The 15,881-nt window shown below is 37.5% G+C and overlaps 2 protein-coding genes, 1 long non-coding RNA gene and 1 other non-coding gene across 4 annotated transcripts; 3 read left to right on the top strand and 1 right to left on the bottom strand.

The window, feature by feature from the left end:
- The first annotated feature begins 1,320 nt into the window (after positions 1 to 1,320).
- LOC117625123 (protein CHUP1, chloroplastic-like) lies at positions 1,321 to 4,956 on the top strand. The gene is made up of 7 exons (XM_034356720.1): positions 1,321 to 2,181; positions 2,372 to 3,298; positions 3,547 to 3,678; positions 3,878 to 4,059; positions 4,142 to 4,253; positions 4,337 to 4,480; positions 4,579 to 4,956. The coding sequence occupies exons 1-7, from the start codon at positions 1,396 to 1,398 to the stop codon at positions 4,657 to 4,659; spliced, it is 2,364 nt and encodes a 787-aa protein (XP_034212611.1). The 5' UTR covers positions 1,321 to 1,395; the 3' UTR covers positions 4,660 to 4,956.
- Positions 4,957 to 5,032: 76 nt separating this feature from the next.
- Positions 5,033 to 6,630, bottom strand: LOC117625127. Its single transcript, XR_004585416.1, has 3 exons — positions 6,515 to 6,630; positions 6,156 to 6,358; positions 5,033 to 5,232 (listed from the first exon to the last, which is right to left on the bottom strand). It is a non-coding gene; the product is annotated as an uncharacterized LOC117625127 (long non-coding RNA).
- Positions 6,631 to 10,493: 3,863 nt separating this feature from the next.
- LOC117624655 (protein G1-like1) lies at positions 10,494 to 11,647 on the top strand. Its single transcript, XM_034356034.1, has one exon. The coding sequence runs from the start codon at positions 10,720 to 10,722 to the stop codon at positions 11,494 to 11,496; it is 777 nt and encodes a 258-aa protein (XP_034211925.1). The 5' UTR covers positions 10,494 to 10,719; the 3' UTR covers positions 11,497 to 11,647.
- Positions 11,648 to 15,347: 3,700 nt separating this feature from the next.
- On the top strand, positions 15,348 to 15,418 carry TRNAG-GCC. The gene has a single exon. It is a non-coding gene; the product is annotated as a tRNA-Gly (tRNA).
- The last annotated feature ends 463 nt before the right edge of the window (positions 15,419 to 15,881 follow it).

The raw sequence follows: 15,881 nt of genomic DNA, 5'->3' as shown, positions 1-15,881 counted from the left end.
CCATGCTAGGTTTCTCAACTTTCCAATGTAGGACTCTTTATCTTCACATTCTCATACGCCCCTGCACGTGTGGCGAATTTTCAAGCCTAACACGTGGACAACACATTTTGGGTGACGTGGAGCACGTGTGGCCGTTAGGCTTTCACACGTGGGCTAACCCGCTTTGATACCATGAGGAAACTGATTTTCCATTATATTATTCATATGATCATTATACAATATATAAAGTCTGTAAAAAATAATCTACAGTTACAACAAGTCATTCTCACAAGATGCAATTGGTGCTTGGCTTAAGGGCTATTCTGTGAATTTGGGTATTGGCTCTGTCCTTGAGGCTGAATTGTGGGATATTTTCTGGGGACTTTCCCTAGCTTGGGATTCTGGGTTTCGAACTGTGGAAGTGGAAAGTGATTCCAAGTTTGCAGTGACTCTTCTTAATACTCTCGCTATTTCTACCCACCCCTTGTTCAGCATCATCAATTGCTGCAAATTAAAAATGAGTACTGATTGGAATTACTCAATTAGACACATTTTTCGTGAACAGAGCTGTGCAGCTGATGCTTTGGCTGCTAAAAGTTTTGATTTTAATCNAGGTCTGCATATCTTTGATGGGGTGCCAGCTTGCATTACTGACATCTTGGCTGCTGATACAAGGGGAGACTCCANGCCTCGTCTTCTTTAATTGGCTTTCTTGTTTCCCTAGGCGTTAGCCCCCTCTGTTACTCCAAAAAGCTACATGCCTCTTATTTAAAATTTTAAAATTTTNAAAACTTCTATTTTATTAAACAAAGGATTTCTTAAAATATTATTAAAAAAATAATTAAAATATACAAAATTAGTGAGAGATAAAACCGTAATTTCATTAATANAATTAGTAAGCGTTTTTGTCGGTGTAAATAAAATTAGTCAATTTTTTATTTTTGGTAGGAAACGCAATTACAACTTAAATCCCCAACCCTCGGGTGTGGGACCCGGGCGCTGAATTAGACCGTTGCACGCCCACCCTCGTATTCTTTCACTCTTCACGGAGAATGGAGAGATTCAAATTTCAAAAATTCAAAGTTGGCCAATAAAGAAAAGCTGCCACTTTACCCGCATAGCNCCCAACTGATCTTGGAATCGGAGCTTTCATTACTACTACAAGTCCATAAGCAAGCGCCATTTCAAGCTTTACGCCTTCCTTTTAGTCCCAACAAAAATATTTGAACTTTCAAATCCCATTTCATTGCACAACANAGCTCAAATCATGAGCTCACTCTCTCAGTTCAGTATGTTTTTCAGTGTTATTTAAGGCCAGTTTGTGAAACCTCAGCNNNTGGTTGAATTTAGGACCACCCCTATTTCAGTTGAGTGCCATTTTCTAGGCCCTTTGTATAATCATTTTGGTTTTTCACAATGAGAGAAGAGAACCCATCAGAAAGCAGAGCAAGATCGATCAAGTTTTCTGACCAAAATCAGATACCAAAGTGCCAGAATGTGAAGGGCAATAGCAACGCTTCAAAGTTAAGGTCTGCTTCTTCATGGGGTTCTCATATTGTGAAAGGGCTTGCAGGAGACAAGAAGACCAAGGTTCAACCCACAGTGACAAACAAGAAACCGCCGCTAATGGGCTCTGATATGGCGAACCAGAAGAATTCATTTGTGCCTTCTCATCCACGCGTCAAGCGTTCGCTCATTGGAGACTTGTCATGCTCAGTCAATGGTAATCAAGTTCATCCTCAAATGCATCCCACCCATCGGAGACAGTCCTCTAGGGACTTATTTATTGAGCTTGATCATTTGAGAAACTTACTTCGAGAATCTAAGGAAAGAGAGTTCCAGTTGCAAGCTGAGTTATTGGAGTGTAAGCGAAACCCAAAAGTTTTAGAGCTTGAGAGGGAGCTTGAGGTGAAAAGGATTGAGCTTGATGGCCTAGCTCGAAAAGTTGAGTTCCTGGAAGAAGAAAAAACTAGCCTCTCTGAGCAATTATCGGCATTAACATCGATTTTGGACAGGAATGAAGGAGTGACATTGAAAAAAGAAGAACAAGAAAGTTCAGTGGCATCAGCATCAGGGAGTGTGGAAATGGAGGTTGTGGAGTTGAGGCGCCTGAACAAGGAGCTACAGCTTCAGAAGAGAAATCTTGCTTGCAAGCTTTCGTCTGTGACATCCCAGTTGGCTTCTCTAGCAAAGGCTTCTGAGGTACTATCATATCAACTTTACTGATTGATTACTTAAATTGGGTAACTAAAGTTTTATGCTGAGCTTGGTAGTATAACTTTTAGATGATTATCTTTTTCTTTTCTATTTTCATTAGCTTTACTGGATTATGTGAGTTAGTTGTCCTGGTTTACTTTGTTTACTTACTGCAATTTGTATTGGTTATTATCAGAGTGATATTGTTGAGAAGATCAAAGCTGAGGCATCTGCGCTAAGACATACAAATGAAGATTTGTGTAAACAAGTTGAAGGTTTACAAATGAGCAGGTTGAATGAGGTTGAGGAGCTAGCCTACCTGAGGTGGGTGAATTCGTGTTTACGAAATGAGTTGCAGAACTCCAATTCATGCTCCACAACAAATTCTGATAAGCCATTAAGCCCCGGTTCGTTTGAGAGGAGTAGTAAATCTGCTGGAGCATTGCCATCTAGAAGCAGCGAGTACTTAGAATACGGTAGTGTAAAGAGATTGAATCTAATAAAAAAACTAAAGAAATGGCCTATTGCTGATGAGGACCTGCCCAACCTAGAATGCCCAGATCGTCTCTTGGATAAAAGTTGGGTTGATTCAGAGGAAGGTAGAAGTCCTAGAAGAAGACACTCAATAAGTGGATCTAAATGCTGTGCAGAAGAGTTGGTGCAGAGTAATAAGAGAAGGCAATCTGACGGTTTTATGTGTGCTCAAGAAATGGAGAAGGATACAGAGCCAGTAGCTTCTGAAAATTTTGATTTATTCTTTGGAAATTGTCATGAAATTAACAAAATTCCAGCTTCATTAGATGTGGAGAAAAGGGCCTTGAGAATTCCAAATCCCCCTCCAAGGCCTTCATGTTCCATTTCTAGTGGAACCAAAGTGGATGGTTCTGCCCAAGTTCCACCGCCTCCACCGCCCCCGCCACCTCCTCCCAAGTTTGCAATGAAGACTAGTACCACAGGAATGGTACAAAGAGCCCCACAAGTAGTTGAGTTTTATCATTCACTCATGAAGAGAGATTCTAGGAAGGATTCTTCAAATGGAGGAGTTTGTGATGGCCCAGATGTTGCAAATGTTCGTAGTAGCATGATTGGAGAAATTGAGAACCGATCATCACATTTGCTTGCTGTAAGCGTTCGCTTGCCAGTTGTATTTTTCTGCTTCAAGTTCATTTTCTACTAAATCTATAGTTTTCCATTGTCAAATGCTTGCAACTTCCAAGCCTTTTTGGTGATTGAAATCTATCCATCCAACTGCTGACAAGAGATGGAGGAAAGAAATTTAATGCTCCCATGTCTCTCAGTAATGAGAGGGAGTAGGTTCTCTGGTAGACTAATGCAAATTCTTATTGATTGTAATCACCATTTCTTTTGCAGATAAAGGCAGATGTTGAGACTCAAGGAGAATTTGTGAATTCGTTGATCAGAGAGGTGAACAACGCAGTTTATCAAAACATTGACGATGTTGTGGCCTTTGTGAAGTGGCTCGATGACGAACTTTGCTTTCTTGTAAGTGTGATCTCTTTCATGACCAGGAAAACCATTTCATAGCTTTGTGTGCAATATAACTTGATCTACTGTAATATAATGGTGGATGTGTTTCAAATGGCACTGGGAAAGCTAAGCAAATATGAACAAGGCAAAGTGCTCAATATTATATGTCTGATCTTGCTGATTTGTACTATTATGCTTGCATTCTGTTGAAAAGGTGGACGAGAGGGCAGTCCTAAAGCATTTTGATTGGCCAGAAAAGAAAGCCGACACACTACGAGAAGCAGCATTCGGTTATAGAGATCTCAAGAAATTGGAGTCTGAAGTGTCTTCATACAAGGAAGATATAAGACTGCCTTGTGATATTGCACTAAAGAAAATGGTCTCATTGTCTGAGAAGTAAGAACCTTCATTGGTGTTTTTGCTAGTAATTAATCTGTGGTAACTACAAACTTATCAAGTGTTTCCTTACCTCTTGCAGGATGGAGCGNACTGTTTATAACCTTCTCCGGACAAGGGAGCCCTTGATGCGTCATTGCAAGGAGTTTCAGATACCCACAGATTGGATGCTTGACAATGGAATTTTAAGCAAGGTAGACTTCTGTTGTTGTCTTGTCTATANATGAAATACTCAACGCCTTTGCATCACATATATGATTCACTGCCAATCCTGCAGATAAAGTTTGGCTCAGTCAAGTTGGCAAAGATGTACATGAAGAGGGTGGCTATGGAACTTCAGTCAAAGGCGGCAGCGGAGAAAGATCCTGCTATGGATTACATGCTGCTTCAGGGAGTGAGATTTGCTTTCAGAATTCATCAGGTTAGTAACATAAGAACTAAACATAGTAAAAAGAAGTGTGCGTTTTATTCCTTTTGAATATGTAGAAGNTTGAGATATGTTTCTTGATTGATATGCAGTTTGCAGGGGGATTCGACGCAGACACGATGCANGCGTTCGAGGAACTTCGTTACCTTGCTCATCTTCTTAACAAAAAGTAAAGAGGGAAAGGCGGTGGAAGGGGAAGGATTTAACAGAACATTTTTGGCTTACCATCTCAGTAAGCTTCATACGGAAACGTATAATACATTCCGTAGAAAGCAATCTGGCCAGACAACGTGTTTTGGTGTAGTTTTGAGTTTGGCTGTTAATGAGCTTGGTGTGAAAAATAGGAAAGGATTTAGGTTTGGGTTAATACTTAAAATTACCAGAAGTGAAATGATATGTTGCATGTATTGCAACGCTTCTTGTAATATGTAAGTTCAGAATTATACAAACTTTTAACCCTTCAAATCCCACAAACTTTTAATCAAGAATGGCTCATCAGGTATCCAGTAAAAAAATCGACAGATTTGCTTGGCCAACACTCAGAAGTTCAGAACTCATTTTCATTTAACTATTTGCACCAAGTGCACCAATGATTTTGCAACATAATGTGACAAATTTGTACATTCTCACACTATCAACCTTTAATGGTCTAGTCATCATCCTATGGATCACAGTCCCTAATCTTCGCATCTAATATTCTCCATAGTGTAGGCCGTTGTCAAATTTGAACCAAAACGTTCTGTGCACTGCAGAAGTGAACAAGACAAAGTTAATCTTATGTGGTTACCACTCAAAGTCCATACTGTTTCTTCACAGCATAAAATGACCTCAAAATGCAAAACAGGAATAGAAGCAGATACATTCCCCTGTACCCTCAAATAAGATAAACTAAGACTAGCACCCATGATGACAAAGAGTAAAAGGTCTTGAGAAGAAAATGGACACATAGTTGTAACTTGTATACAACCGGTTATATCTGGGCTCAAGCCGAAACAAAAAGCTATTAAATTTTTGGCTTCATAGAAGTGTTGCCTCAAAGGACCGCCTGGTATCAGGATAAAATGTTCCTGACCTTGACTGCTCAGGCACTAGGCATGAGTGAGGGCTATATGAACTCACCAGAGCAGGACGTCCTAGTATCACGGTAAATGCAGTCACACACTAAGCAGGACGTCCTAGTGTTCCCTTCCTACTCCTCACATCTGATTCAGAAAACTCTTACACACATTCCTCTTATAACAAACAGAAGGTCAAGAAACTAATCCAACTAGAGTAATGTCGAGAATCCTGTGACACAATAGATCAAAAGGCAAGTCGACGAGGGAGTTTTAGCAGCTTCAGTGCTCCCCAGTCAATCAATATCTTAATTAGCTTTGCACACTAAGAAACTATCAACATGGAGTAACTCAAGCTGGACAATTGCCAGCCTAAAACTATCAGTTTGAATGAAGATGCATAAACACTAGGGCATCGAAGGTAGGTTACTTGCTCTAGAGGAACGGGGTAGATAACCAACAATAAATGGAACTAGACTGACAACCAGTTTTTGGGCAAATACCATTTGATGAATATATCAGAATAAAACATTGCATTAAAAAATAGCCATTAATTCAGTCATGAATGTAATTATATTTAAAAAAACACAAATATTCAGTGATTTGTGAATCACCATTCTAGTGGGCCAATAACCAGTTGATCATCAACAACCCATCGCAGCTCCACAAACCCTAATCAAAGTGAGCATCCGCAGACAAAGTAAAAGATTCGACAGGAAGCAAGAACTGCAACGGCGATATACGCAGAACACCAAATGCCAGCCGCCAACAACAATTTCAGCCCATCACAGTAGGCCATAAAAAATACCCCTCACACCTGAACCATCAATATCACATAAAAACCACCAAATTATATATAACAAATCAAGCAACATACAGAAAAAAAATCACCTAAAAGGAAATATTTTTTTTGTTGACAAAATCTAAGGCGAGCTGATCAAAAGTTCATCGCACTGGAACGCAATATACATACATCAAATTGCTTGTAATCGATTGCCGATTCTTCTTGATATGACACTCTGAATGATTCAATTTAGAAAAGCGAAAGCCTTGATGCAATTCCAATGCAGCAATCAGAGAGAGAGAAAGAGAGAGAGAGAGAGAGACGTTTTATTTTATTAACTTATCAACCTTATAATGAAAATGAAAGGGTTTACAAACGAAGTGGGCTTGCAGACGTATGGGAAAGCCGCAATGTTGAAAATTCAAATATGGGCCCATACTTGGGCTTACTTTGTGTGGGCCTAGATGTAGATGATTATTTTCTCCCTTAATATTTTGTTTTAGGGCTATCATCATTTATCCCCTAAGGTTTAGGGTCATTCTTGAAATGGACCACAAAGTTTCAATTTTGTCAATTTACTCCTTAACATTTTCAAATTAGACCAATTTACACATTCTGTCAATTTGACAGTTTGATCTTCTGTTAAATGATAACGTGACAAACACAGGGTCCATCTTTTAGGTTGGGAAAAGGGGGTTTAGTGAGGAATCAGGATGAAGAAGAAAGGGGTCAGGAGGATGGGGTTTTGGTCAGGATATGGATTTGGGGGGCAGGGGTGGATGTGGTTTGGTTAGGATGAGGGATAAGGGAGAAGGGAATGGAGGGAACGGTGGGTCGGATGGGGGTGGGTGTGTGGCCGGTGATGGACTATGAGGATAGGGGGGATAGAGAGGTGGTCTGTGGTCATGTATATAGATAGAAGAACAAAGTTTTTTTTTTTAAAATTAAAAATCTTAATTTGTTTTTTGGTAGTTGAGTGTTGAGAGAGAGAGAGAGAGAGAGAGAGAGAGAGAGGTTTTTTTTCTCAATTTTTTATAAAAAAAATATTTATCATGTGAGAGAGGAAAGAGAGAAAGGAAACCCACATTTGCACTTAACCGAAAACCAAATGGTCGAATTGACGGAACGTGTAAATTGGTCGAATTTTAAAACTTTATGGCGTAAATTGACAAAATTAAAACTCCGTGTCCCATTTTAAGAATGACCCCAAACCTTTAGGGTGTAAAATATTGTTAGCCGTTTATTTTATATTTTAACAAACAATAGGATATTTACAAGATACTTTTACAACGAGCCAATACACTCACAACAACGAGGCTAGCTACAATTAAGTATCGAACTCATCACAAATATATATCATCATCGCCATTCTATCATGTGAATCGAACATAAGATCTCCACATACTAAATGGAGACAAATACTACTATATTAAAGGGTAGCTGGTAATTTAATTTTATAATTGGAGTAAATAAATGTTTTGCTGGAATTATAAATAAGCATTATTGTTTGATTATGAAGTCTAAAAATTGTCGACCGGCTAAGTCCAACTGTCCAACTGTCCAACAAACACAACAAACAAAATATTTTTTCTAGCTCGACAATGAAGAGTGAGACTATAATGAAGACATTGACCAGCGACATTTTGCTCCTCATTTTTGTCGTTTGATCCGTGAACTGATGTGAAGACTTCTCTTCAGGCAGCGTTAGATTTTGAAATAAATCAAACATTTTAAATGGTTGAAATTTTAAAATTTTTTGTTTATTTAGATAATTATTTTGTATCGCTTGCATTCTTAAAAATAATATCCAACTTGTTTAAACAAATAAACAAAGTTTATCCCACAATTATACTTTCAGCTCTATACTATTTAAAGTTTATAAATCAAAGTATTTATCCATAATACCGTATAAAAGAAGAAAGAATACAGAAAATTTAACTGGTTTAAATAACCACTATAAAATGTTAAAAAAATAAGTTTTTTGTGCCTATTGATGATGAAAGACTTTCATGCAACGGGAGTAACACTTTTTGCTATCTCTGGTCAACAACACAATGATACGTAAGATAACTTTTCTACAATATTATCCTCGTTACAAGTAAATTTTTTCTACTATTGATGTGATAAAACTATCAACTATCATCACAAAAAGTAACACCAAAGTTACTTTTTTACACATATGGATCACGAAAGTACAGATCGACAGATTCAGTGAAAAACTTGAATTGCTCAGTTAGAGATGCAGTCTATCAGTCCATTGTCATTCATTTCTATCCCAATTGAGCAATACGTAGAGATCGAATTGGATATAAAGTAATTAATGTTACCATATATATAAATATAAACATTTTTTTTTATAGCTCACTCTTCATTATTTAAATCATTTTAAAACTTATGACTGATGTGATGAGTGCACAAAACCTTTGTGCAAGAATAATTACCCGTGCGGGTAATTTCTTAAAACCATGATGCGTGGTTACAGGGTTTGAAAAGCAAAGGAGGACATGAGACTCTTTTGGCATAGACTATATATTTACTGTGTATGATACAGTGGCTGGCATATGTTGGAGCATTCAAAAGGGCAAGCAAGCAAAGCAACCCAAAAACCAAAATAAGGGATTTGCAGAGCTGAGAATCTTGGCGACCCACATGCACAAGCCCAGCGCTAAATCTGGAAACAATGTGAAGAGGGAGGAGGAAAAGAAAGAAACAAGGCCTTTGTGTTGTGTGTTTGATTGATTCTAAATCAAAGGCAACAAAAAGCAGTGGACAGAAAATGAGTGCTCTTATATTGATTTGACATGCTTGACAAGATGTAACATTGCCCCCATCTCTCTCTCTCTCTCTCTCTCTCCAACTCAGTGCTATACAATAAATAGGTTCAAAGAAGCAACCAAAAAAGTCTTATTAGTTGCACAGTCAATCAACATGATCGATCCGTATACCCCTAATATAATCTTGTTGGGTTTCCATTTACCCTCCATAAATGCTCTCCTTTTCAGGATTCTCTCCCTATTTTCCTTTTACCTTTTTTATTATCTTTTTCTTTTTGAGTAACTTACAGAAATAATAAACATTATGCGTATAAGTTACGTAAGAATTTATGAAAATATGTTACGATTGGTTGCTTATGCATGAGTGTATTCATTGGTGGACTCCGAAATTTTTCAGCTAAAGTGTAATATTGACTAAGTATGAAAAATAGTTTTTCGAAATAATCATTTTTTAAAGATAATTTTTGGCGATTTTTATTCCTTACACATCAAATAAGAAAACTTGATTTTATGAGATTTTAGTATGAAGTATATATTGACTTAATAAACTATCATTTTTAGCCTAAATCGTATTTTGCACTAAAACCGAATTTTCATATTTTGATTTGGTGGGAATTTGATTTTCTAGTATTTTTATTTGAATCCAAATGGGAAGTATTTCCTTATTTACATTGTAAACTTAAGTAAATAGAGTAATATAAAAATAAATAAAAATAAAAAGACAAAAATATTTACTTAAATATTGAAAATAGAAATAAAGTAATATGTACACTAGTTGAGCAAAGGGATAATTTGAAGCATCTATAATAATTTTTTCGACGAAAAAAGTTGCAGCTGCACCTCCTTGCGTCTTACTAAGTTCGCGAATAAGTGTATCAATTGGAAATTTTTGACCATGAATGCATGTGCTAATTGTATAGACTTTATTGACAACAAAAGCTTGGGAGATGATGGGGGAGCACAGAGTGTACAGTTGAGTCCGTTTTGCCCTAGCTAGGCTTAGGCCAGCAAAAACCTAGCACAGTAGCAGTGCTTTTGGGAAATAAATGTACACTGTGTGCATATATAAGCCAGTTTAATATTGGAACTGAAAAGTAGGGATGGTAATTTCGGGCACGACCTATAGAGTTTTGGGGGTGAGGACGCTCAAATTGCCGCACTAGAATTAGGTTTCCAAAGGTTACCCACCAGTCCCATCCGCTGCCTAATCAGTCTTTTAATTCGCAGAAAATCATTCGTCCAGTTTTAGTGTTTCAAAAATACAGAGAGAGAGTAGAAAAAAGCAGGTAAGGTTTCGTATATGTGATCGATATGACGTTTATGAAGTGACATTCAAACTGTCATCACTTGTTGCGCGACGTGGTTTTGTCTTTGCATGGGGCCCCCTTCTTTTGTCTCCTTCTCTTTCTTCTTAATAATGTCTCCCCCTCAACCCCCCTCCCCTCGTCCCGGCCCCTACTTTATATACCCCTCAAAACACTCACACGTCTCTCGATCCACCCAGCGTATAAATTTCCAACCCCAAAGAGAACAATATTTATACCTGTACCCATCGCACTTGCTATATGAAATTCCCAATCTCTTCAATTTCTACACACACACACTTGCTAATTTTTTGATATGTCAGCAGCAGCCGCCGCCGCTGCAGCTGCAGTCTGCCGCTCCGGCTCGACCACCAGCAGCTCCAGCGGCGCCGACAACTACCACCACCACCAACAACAACAACACCGACCGTTAGTGACGCCGTCACTAACGGCAGCGCAGCCGGTGCTAAGCAGGTACGAGTCGCAAAAGCGGCGTGACTGGATCACGTTCGGGCAGTATCTCAAGAACCACAAGCCGCCGCTGACGCTGTCGCGGTGCAGCGGGGCCCACGTGCTGGAGTTCCTCCGGTACCTAGACCAGTTCGGGAAGACCAAGGTCCACGCGGACGTTTGTCCGTTCTACGGGCACCCCCACCCTCCCGCGCCCTGCCCCTGCCCGCTGCGCCAGGCGTGGGGCAGCCTCGACGCGCTCATTGGCCGGCTGCGGGCAGCGTTCGAGGAGAACGGCGGACAGCCCGAGACCAACCCGTTTGGAGCGCGGGCGGTGAGGTTGTATCTGAGGGAGGTGAGGGACAGCCAGGCCAAGGCCAGGGGTATTGCCTATGAGAAGAAGAAGAGGAAGAAAGTAGGGGCATCGCAACAACAACAGCAGCAACAGCAACAGCAACAGCAGCAGCAGGATGAGCTCGGGGAGGAGCAGCAGGGGCAACATGGTAATTTCGGTTCATCAGGTTATGGCAATGGTGTTCTCGGTGGGGGAAGTGATGGATCATCAAATAGGGTTGTGTTTGTTGGGGCTGCTTCTTCCACTGCTGCTAGGGGCTCTATGATCCCTTTGTCAGCGCTAAACTAAATTAGCTAGTAATTATCCCCTTAATGATATAAATATCTTAGCTATCTAGCTAGTTGCATGATATGAAAAGAATGTAAGGGCTTTTGATATTTTGTGTTAATTAACCTTTTCTTTAATCCGGCAACTAAAAATAGACCCTTAATTAGTGCTAGATCGTCTTTTGATTAGCCAAAGGGTTTCCTCCTAATTTATTTGTTTTAATTAACCAAAATTAGATTTTATTACGAACAAAATAGAGAAACAAGAAGTGCATTATTGTTTGTATTATAAAGAAAAAAATGGTGTCAGATCAATAAGTGCATTATTGGTTGTATTGTAAACGGTGATAGGGAAACAACATTAGGCCAATAGTACAATTCTTCTGTTCAAAATATGGTAACTAAAATCAGAAGGGTATCCAAATCAGACAATATCTTCGTTAGAAGACAGAGAGAGAGAGAAAGAGAGCCAAACGAAATAATTTATACATTATCTTATTTGTCCCTCGAAATATATAAACAAAACTTGAATAGAGGAAATTGTTTGCAGACATGGCTTTAATAAAGATTGCTAGAACGGATGAGCTTTTTAAATCTATATCCGAGTTTGAATTCCTCACATTTTGTAATTTAGATTAATTTAAAGGACCATAGCTTGTTTTCATATATGTTTCTATGTAGATGGAAGAAAAGAGGATAGGTTAAATCAAACTAAAACAAGGCTTATTATCACAAAACGTCCCTGAGGTTTACGAAACTATCAGATTGCATTCTTAATGTTTTTTTATGTCACTTATGGTCCTCAAGATTAGTATGTACAATCACAAATGGTCTCTGACATTAGGTTCTGTCAAAAACTCTGTTAGTTTGCTGATATATATATATATATATATATATATATATCACAAAACATCCCTGAGGTTTACACACTTATCACAAATGGTCCTTACGAATTTTTTTTAAAAAAATTTAAAATTCATAAATTTTGATTTTCTTTTTAAAATTATTTATAAATGAAAAAAACAATTTATAGAAGGATTTTAATCTTGAGGACCATTTATGAACCCTAAACCTTTAAATTTTTTTCATTTTTAAATTTTATGAATTTTAAATTATTTTTAAAAAACTTCATTAGTTTGTTGATATGGCATATATATGGAGCCCACATCTACAATAATATAGTGTCATGCGTATTTAAAATTTAATATATATTTTAAAATAATTATAATTCATAAAATTTTAAAAAGAAAACAAAAATTTTATGAATTTTAAATTTAAAAAATTAAAAAATTTCGTAAGGACCATTTGTGATAGGTGTGTGAACCTCAATGATGTTTTGTGATATACATATATGCCACGTCAGCAAACTAACGGAGCTTTTGACGGAACCTAACGGCAGTGACCATTTGTGATCATGCATGCTAACTTTGAGGACCACGAATGACAAAAAAAAAAAACATTAAGGATGCAATCTGATAGTTTCGTAAACCTTAGGGACGTTTTGTGATAATAAGCCCTAAAACAATATGAAAAAAAAAAAATTTCTAACGAAAACAATCCCCTTTTATTCAGGAATTCCTCAAATAATTTTATTTGAGGGACACCCTTTAGGGTACCATACAATTTTTTTTTCTAATGATCCGAACCACCAATTTTTTTAAGTCTACATTCATAGATCATTCTTGCAAAACATTAGATAAATCATAAATATTATCCTATAAAATCAATTAATATGATGCTTTAAGAAATTAATAAAATTTGAATAACACAATTGAGCAGTCAATCGATATCGAATTCAAGTGGTTTTTTGTAAATATAATTTTTGAATAATTATCTAAAACATAGAGGGTTCGAAGTAATGAAATACAATACAGAATGAACCCTACACGAATATCTCTCAAATAAATTAATTTAAAAAATACCTCAATAAAAGGTTACTGATATTTGATTATTCTTATCATCTCTCATGCATATATAACTAGATCGTTTAAATTCTTGCATTTGTTCTTTAGTAGCTGAAACGGTAGAGGATATGGTTTACATTTTTTTACAATATCTTGATCGTGTGCTATTATGCTGACAAAATCATGTTCTTTTGCTTTAATTATATATAAAAATCATATTCCTTCTTTTGTCTTAGTCAAACACGCAATGAAAAGATTACTAAGAGACACTGTTAGGCTTAATCCTGAAGTATACGTCCCTCTAATGTATCTTGATTATCGCATGTGCATAATTAAGTTGGTTAATTAAATAATCAATTAGGTTAAATTATAAGTTTCATTAGGGCTGTCCATTATACTGAGACATATTTTTACATCCACATATAATTTATATAATTAGGAAGACTAAGATCTCATATTGACACCTCACATTTCCTATCTTGACAAAGTAGTGGTCGAGAAAAGGCTTCTGCTCCGTTATATATATAGAGTTTATAGGACAAATTTTTCGTCCAACTTTAGTCTAATGACCTAATGAGTCAACAGTCGTACATATGCGTTTCTTCATCTTTCTGTATTTCATATTAAAATGCTTTCCCTTCTCTCCTTCTGGGATTACACAACACTGACATGATTTTTCATACATCTTATACATTCAAAAAAATTATTATACGCACGTATTTTTCTAGATTCTGTAACATATGAGAATATAATGATTTTTTTAGAGTGCCAATAACATCTTTTGAACACAACGTTCGTAATCACTTTTTATTCCTAAGCGTTAATTTATGATTTTGGAAAACCGGAAGCCGCGTGACAAAAGCCTACGTAACACAATTATATTGTAGATATATATATTCCTGTCAACTTGTGAAGGAGATGATTATGAATGTTGCATCTTGCCTGGAACACAAGTTATTGGGACTTAAACTGTAATCGAGTCAATCTGAGCCAACTAGTTCACTTGAAAATTTAGTTTTTGGCGTAGTTAGGTACATCGATCGTCTTTAGCTTGTCAGTGTGGTACTGTTTCTTTCTCTGAGTCCTAAAAAGTCGTATGCTTTTGCCGAAAAAGAAAAAGCATACATACAGCTCATGAAAACCGCAGCCCCGTTTGTACGTTGCCATGTCTTTTGGCACCACCCTATTATAGAAGTACGTGGCTTAGGCAAAACTAATGATTCTGATTAGGACCTAATTAAGGGTACAAATAAATGATTCTGGTAAGATAAGGGGATTAGGTCCATGGAAATATGGGTTGGGTTGGGTTGGGTTCTGTCCTAACTTTAAGCAACAGAAGGTGGTGGGTTTAGAAAGTGATTAGCTTTCCTACCCGCCATTGGTCTCTCGACGACTAATCATTCTCTTGACCCTAGGCATGCAATCAAATATCTTTGTGCTGTAAAATGTCTAATCAAATGATCAAAGATTTACAAACACCAGCTGTGCCTGCCTTAATAACATATCTAAATTAATTAATTAAACAAGTACGTATTTTAGGCTCTATTTGGATTGAGGGGTTTCCAATAAATGATTTGGAGTTGATAACATTATTGTTAGGTTTGCTTTAAAAACAACATAGTACATTTGAAATGCACTACATTTAAGGAATCATTTGAAATTTCATTTATTCTCTTCCATGCATAAATGAATTGTAATACTCTATACATACAATTTTACTTTACAATATCATATAAATTCATAAATTTGACGTCCTTCCATTCAAATGAAGTTTTAATCTATATGCATGAACTATTGCTATATAATCGAACTGAGCTAATAACTTCAATTATTATGTAGTACTAGAACATAACTACCTATTATAATATGAGTCGACGTGTTGTAATTCGTGTGTTTAGAAGAAACCAATAACTAAGCCATGTCAAGATAGCCGGTTATCAGAGGATTTCGGGGCAAAACTAACAACAAGGCACCAGTGGTCTAGTGGTAGAATAGTACCCTGCCACGGTACAGACCCGGGTTCGATTCCCGGCTGGTGCAGCAGCTTAAATTTTTTGTCTTTTGTCAACAAAAGTTTTTCTTTTTTCGGTGATATTTTTCTCACCAAAATTTCACCTACTCATTGAAAAAAGAAAGCAATCTCAAACCATGGTTTAGTTTCCCACGCGTTTTCAAAAAGACAAGATCAACCCAGGTTACCCAGAATCCCACGTGGACGGTAGCGATTCAGCTGCCCTCAAAAAACGCGTTAAGCCCAATTTCGCGCGCCTTTATGCACCTCCGACATGGCAAACCGGTCCACATTCGTGCCATCACGATCGCCGCCACGTGTCGGTCTTAGACCCCAACTGCCGGTTACTTCTGCCGCCCGTTACCGGTTGGAAGGACCACCTTAACGCGACGGCAAGGTCCTTATCGACGTCATCGTGACTCTCACGACTCATAATAAACATCGCAAACTCCCATATTTCCCCATAATACCCTTCCCTCCGTAGACCGCTGT

The sequence above is a fragment of the Prunus dulcis genome, chromosome 4 (genome assembly GCF_902201215.1).
Source record: "Prunus dulcis chromosome 4, ALMONDv2, whole genome shotgun sequence".
NCBI lineage: Eukaryota > Viridiplantae > Streptophyta > Magnoliopsida > Rosales > Rosaceae > Prunus > Prunus dulcis.
This window is presented reverse-complemented; position numbering and strand designations above follow the sequence as displayed.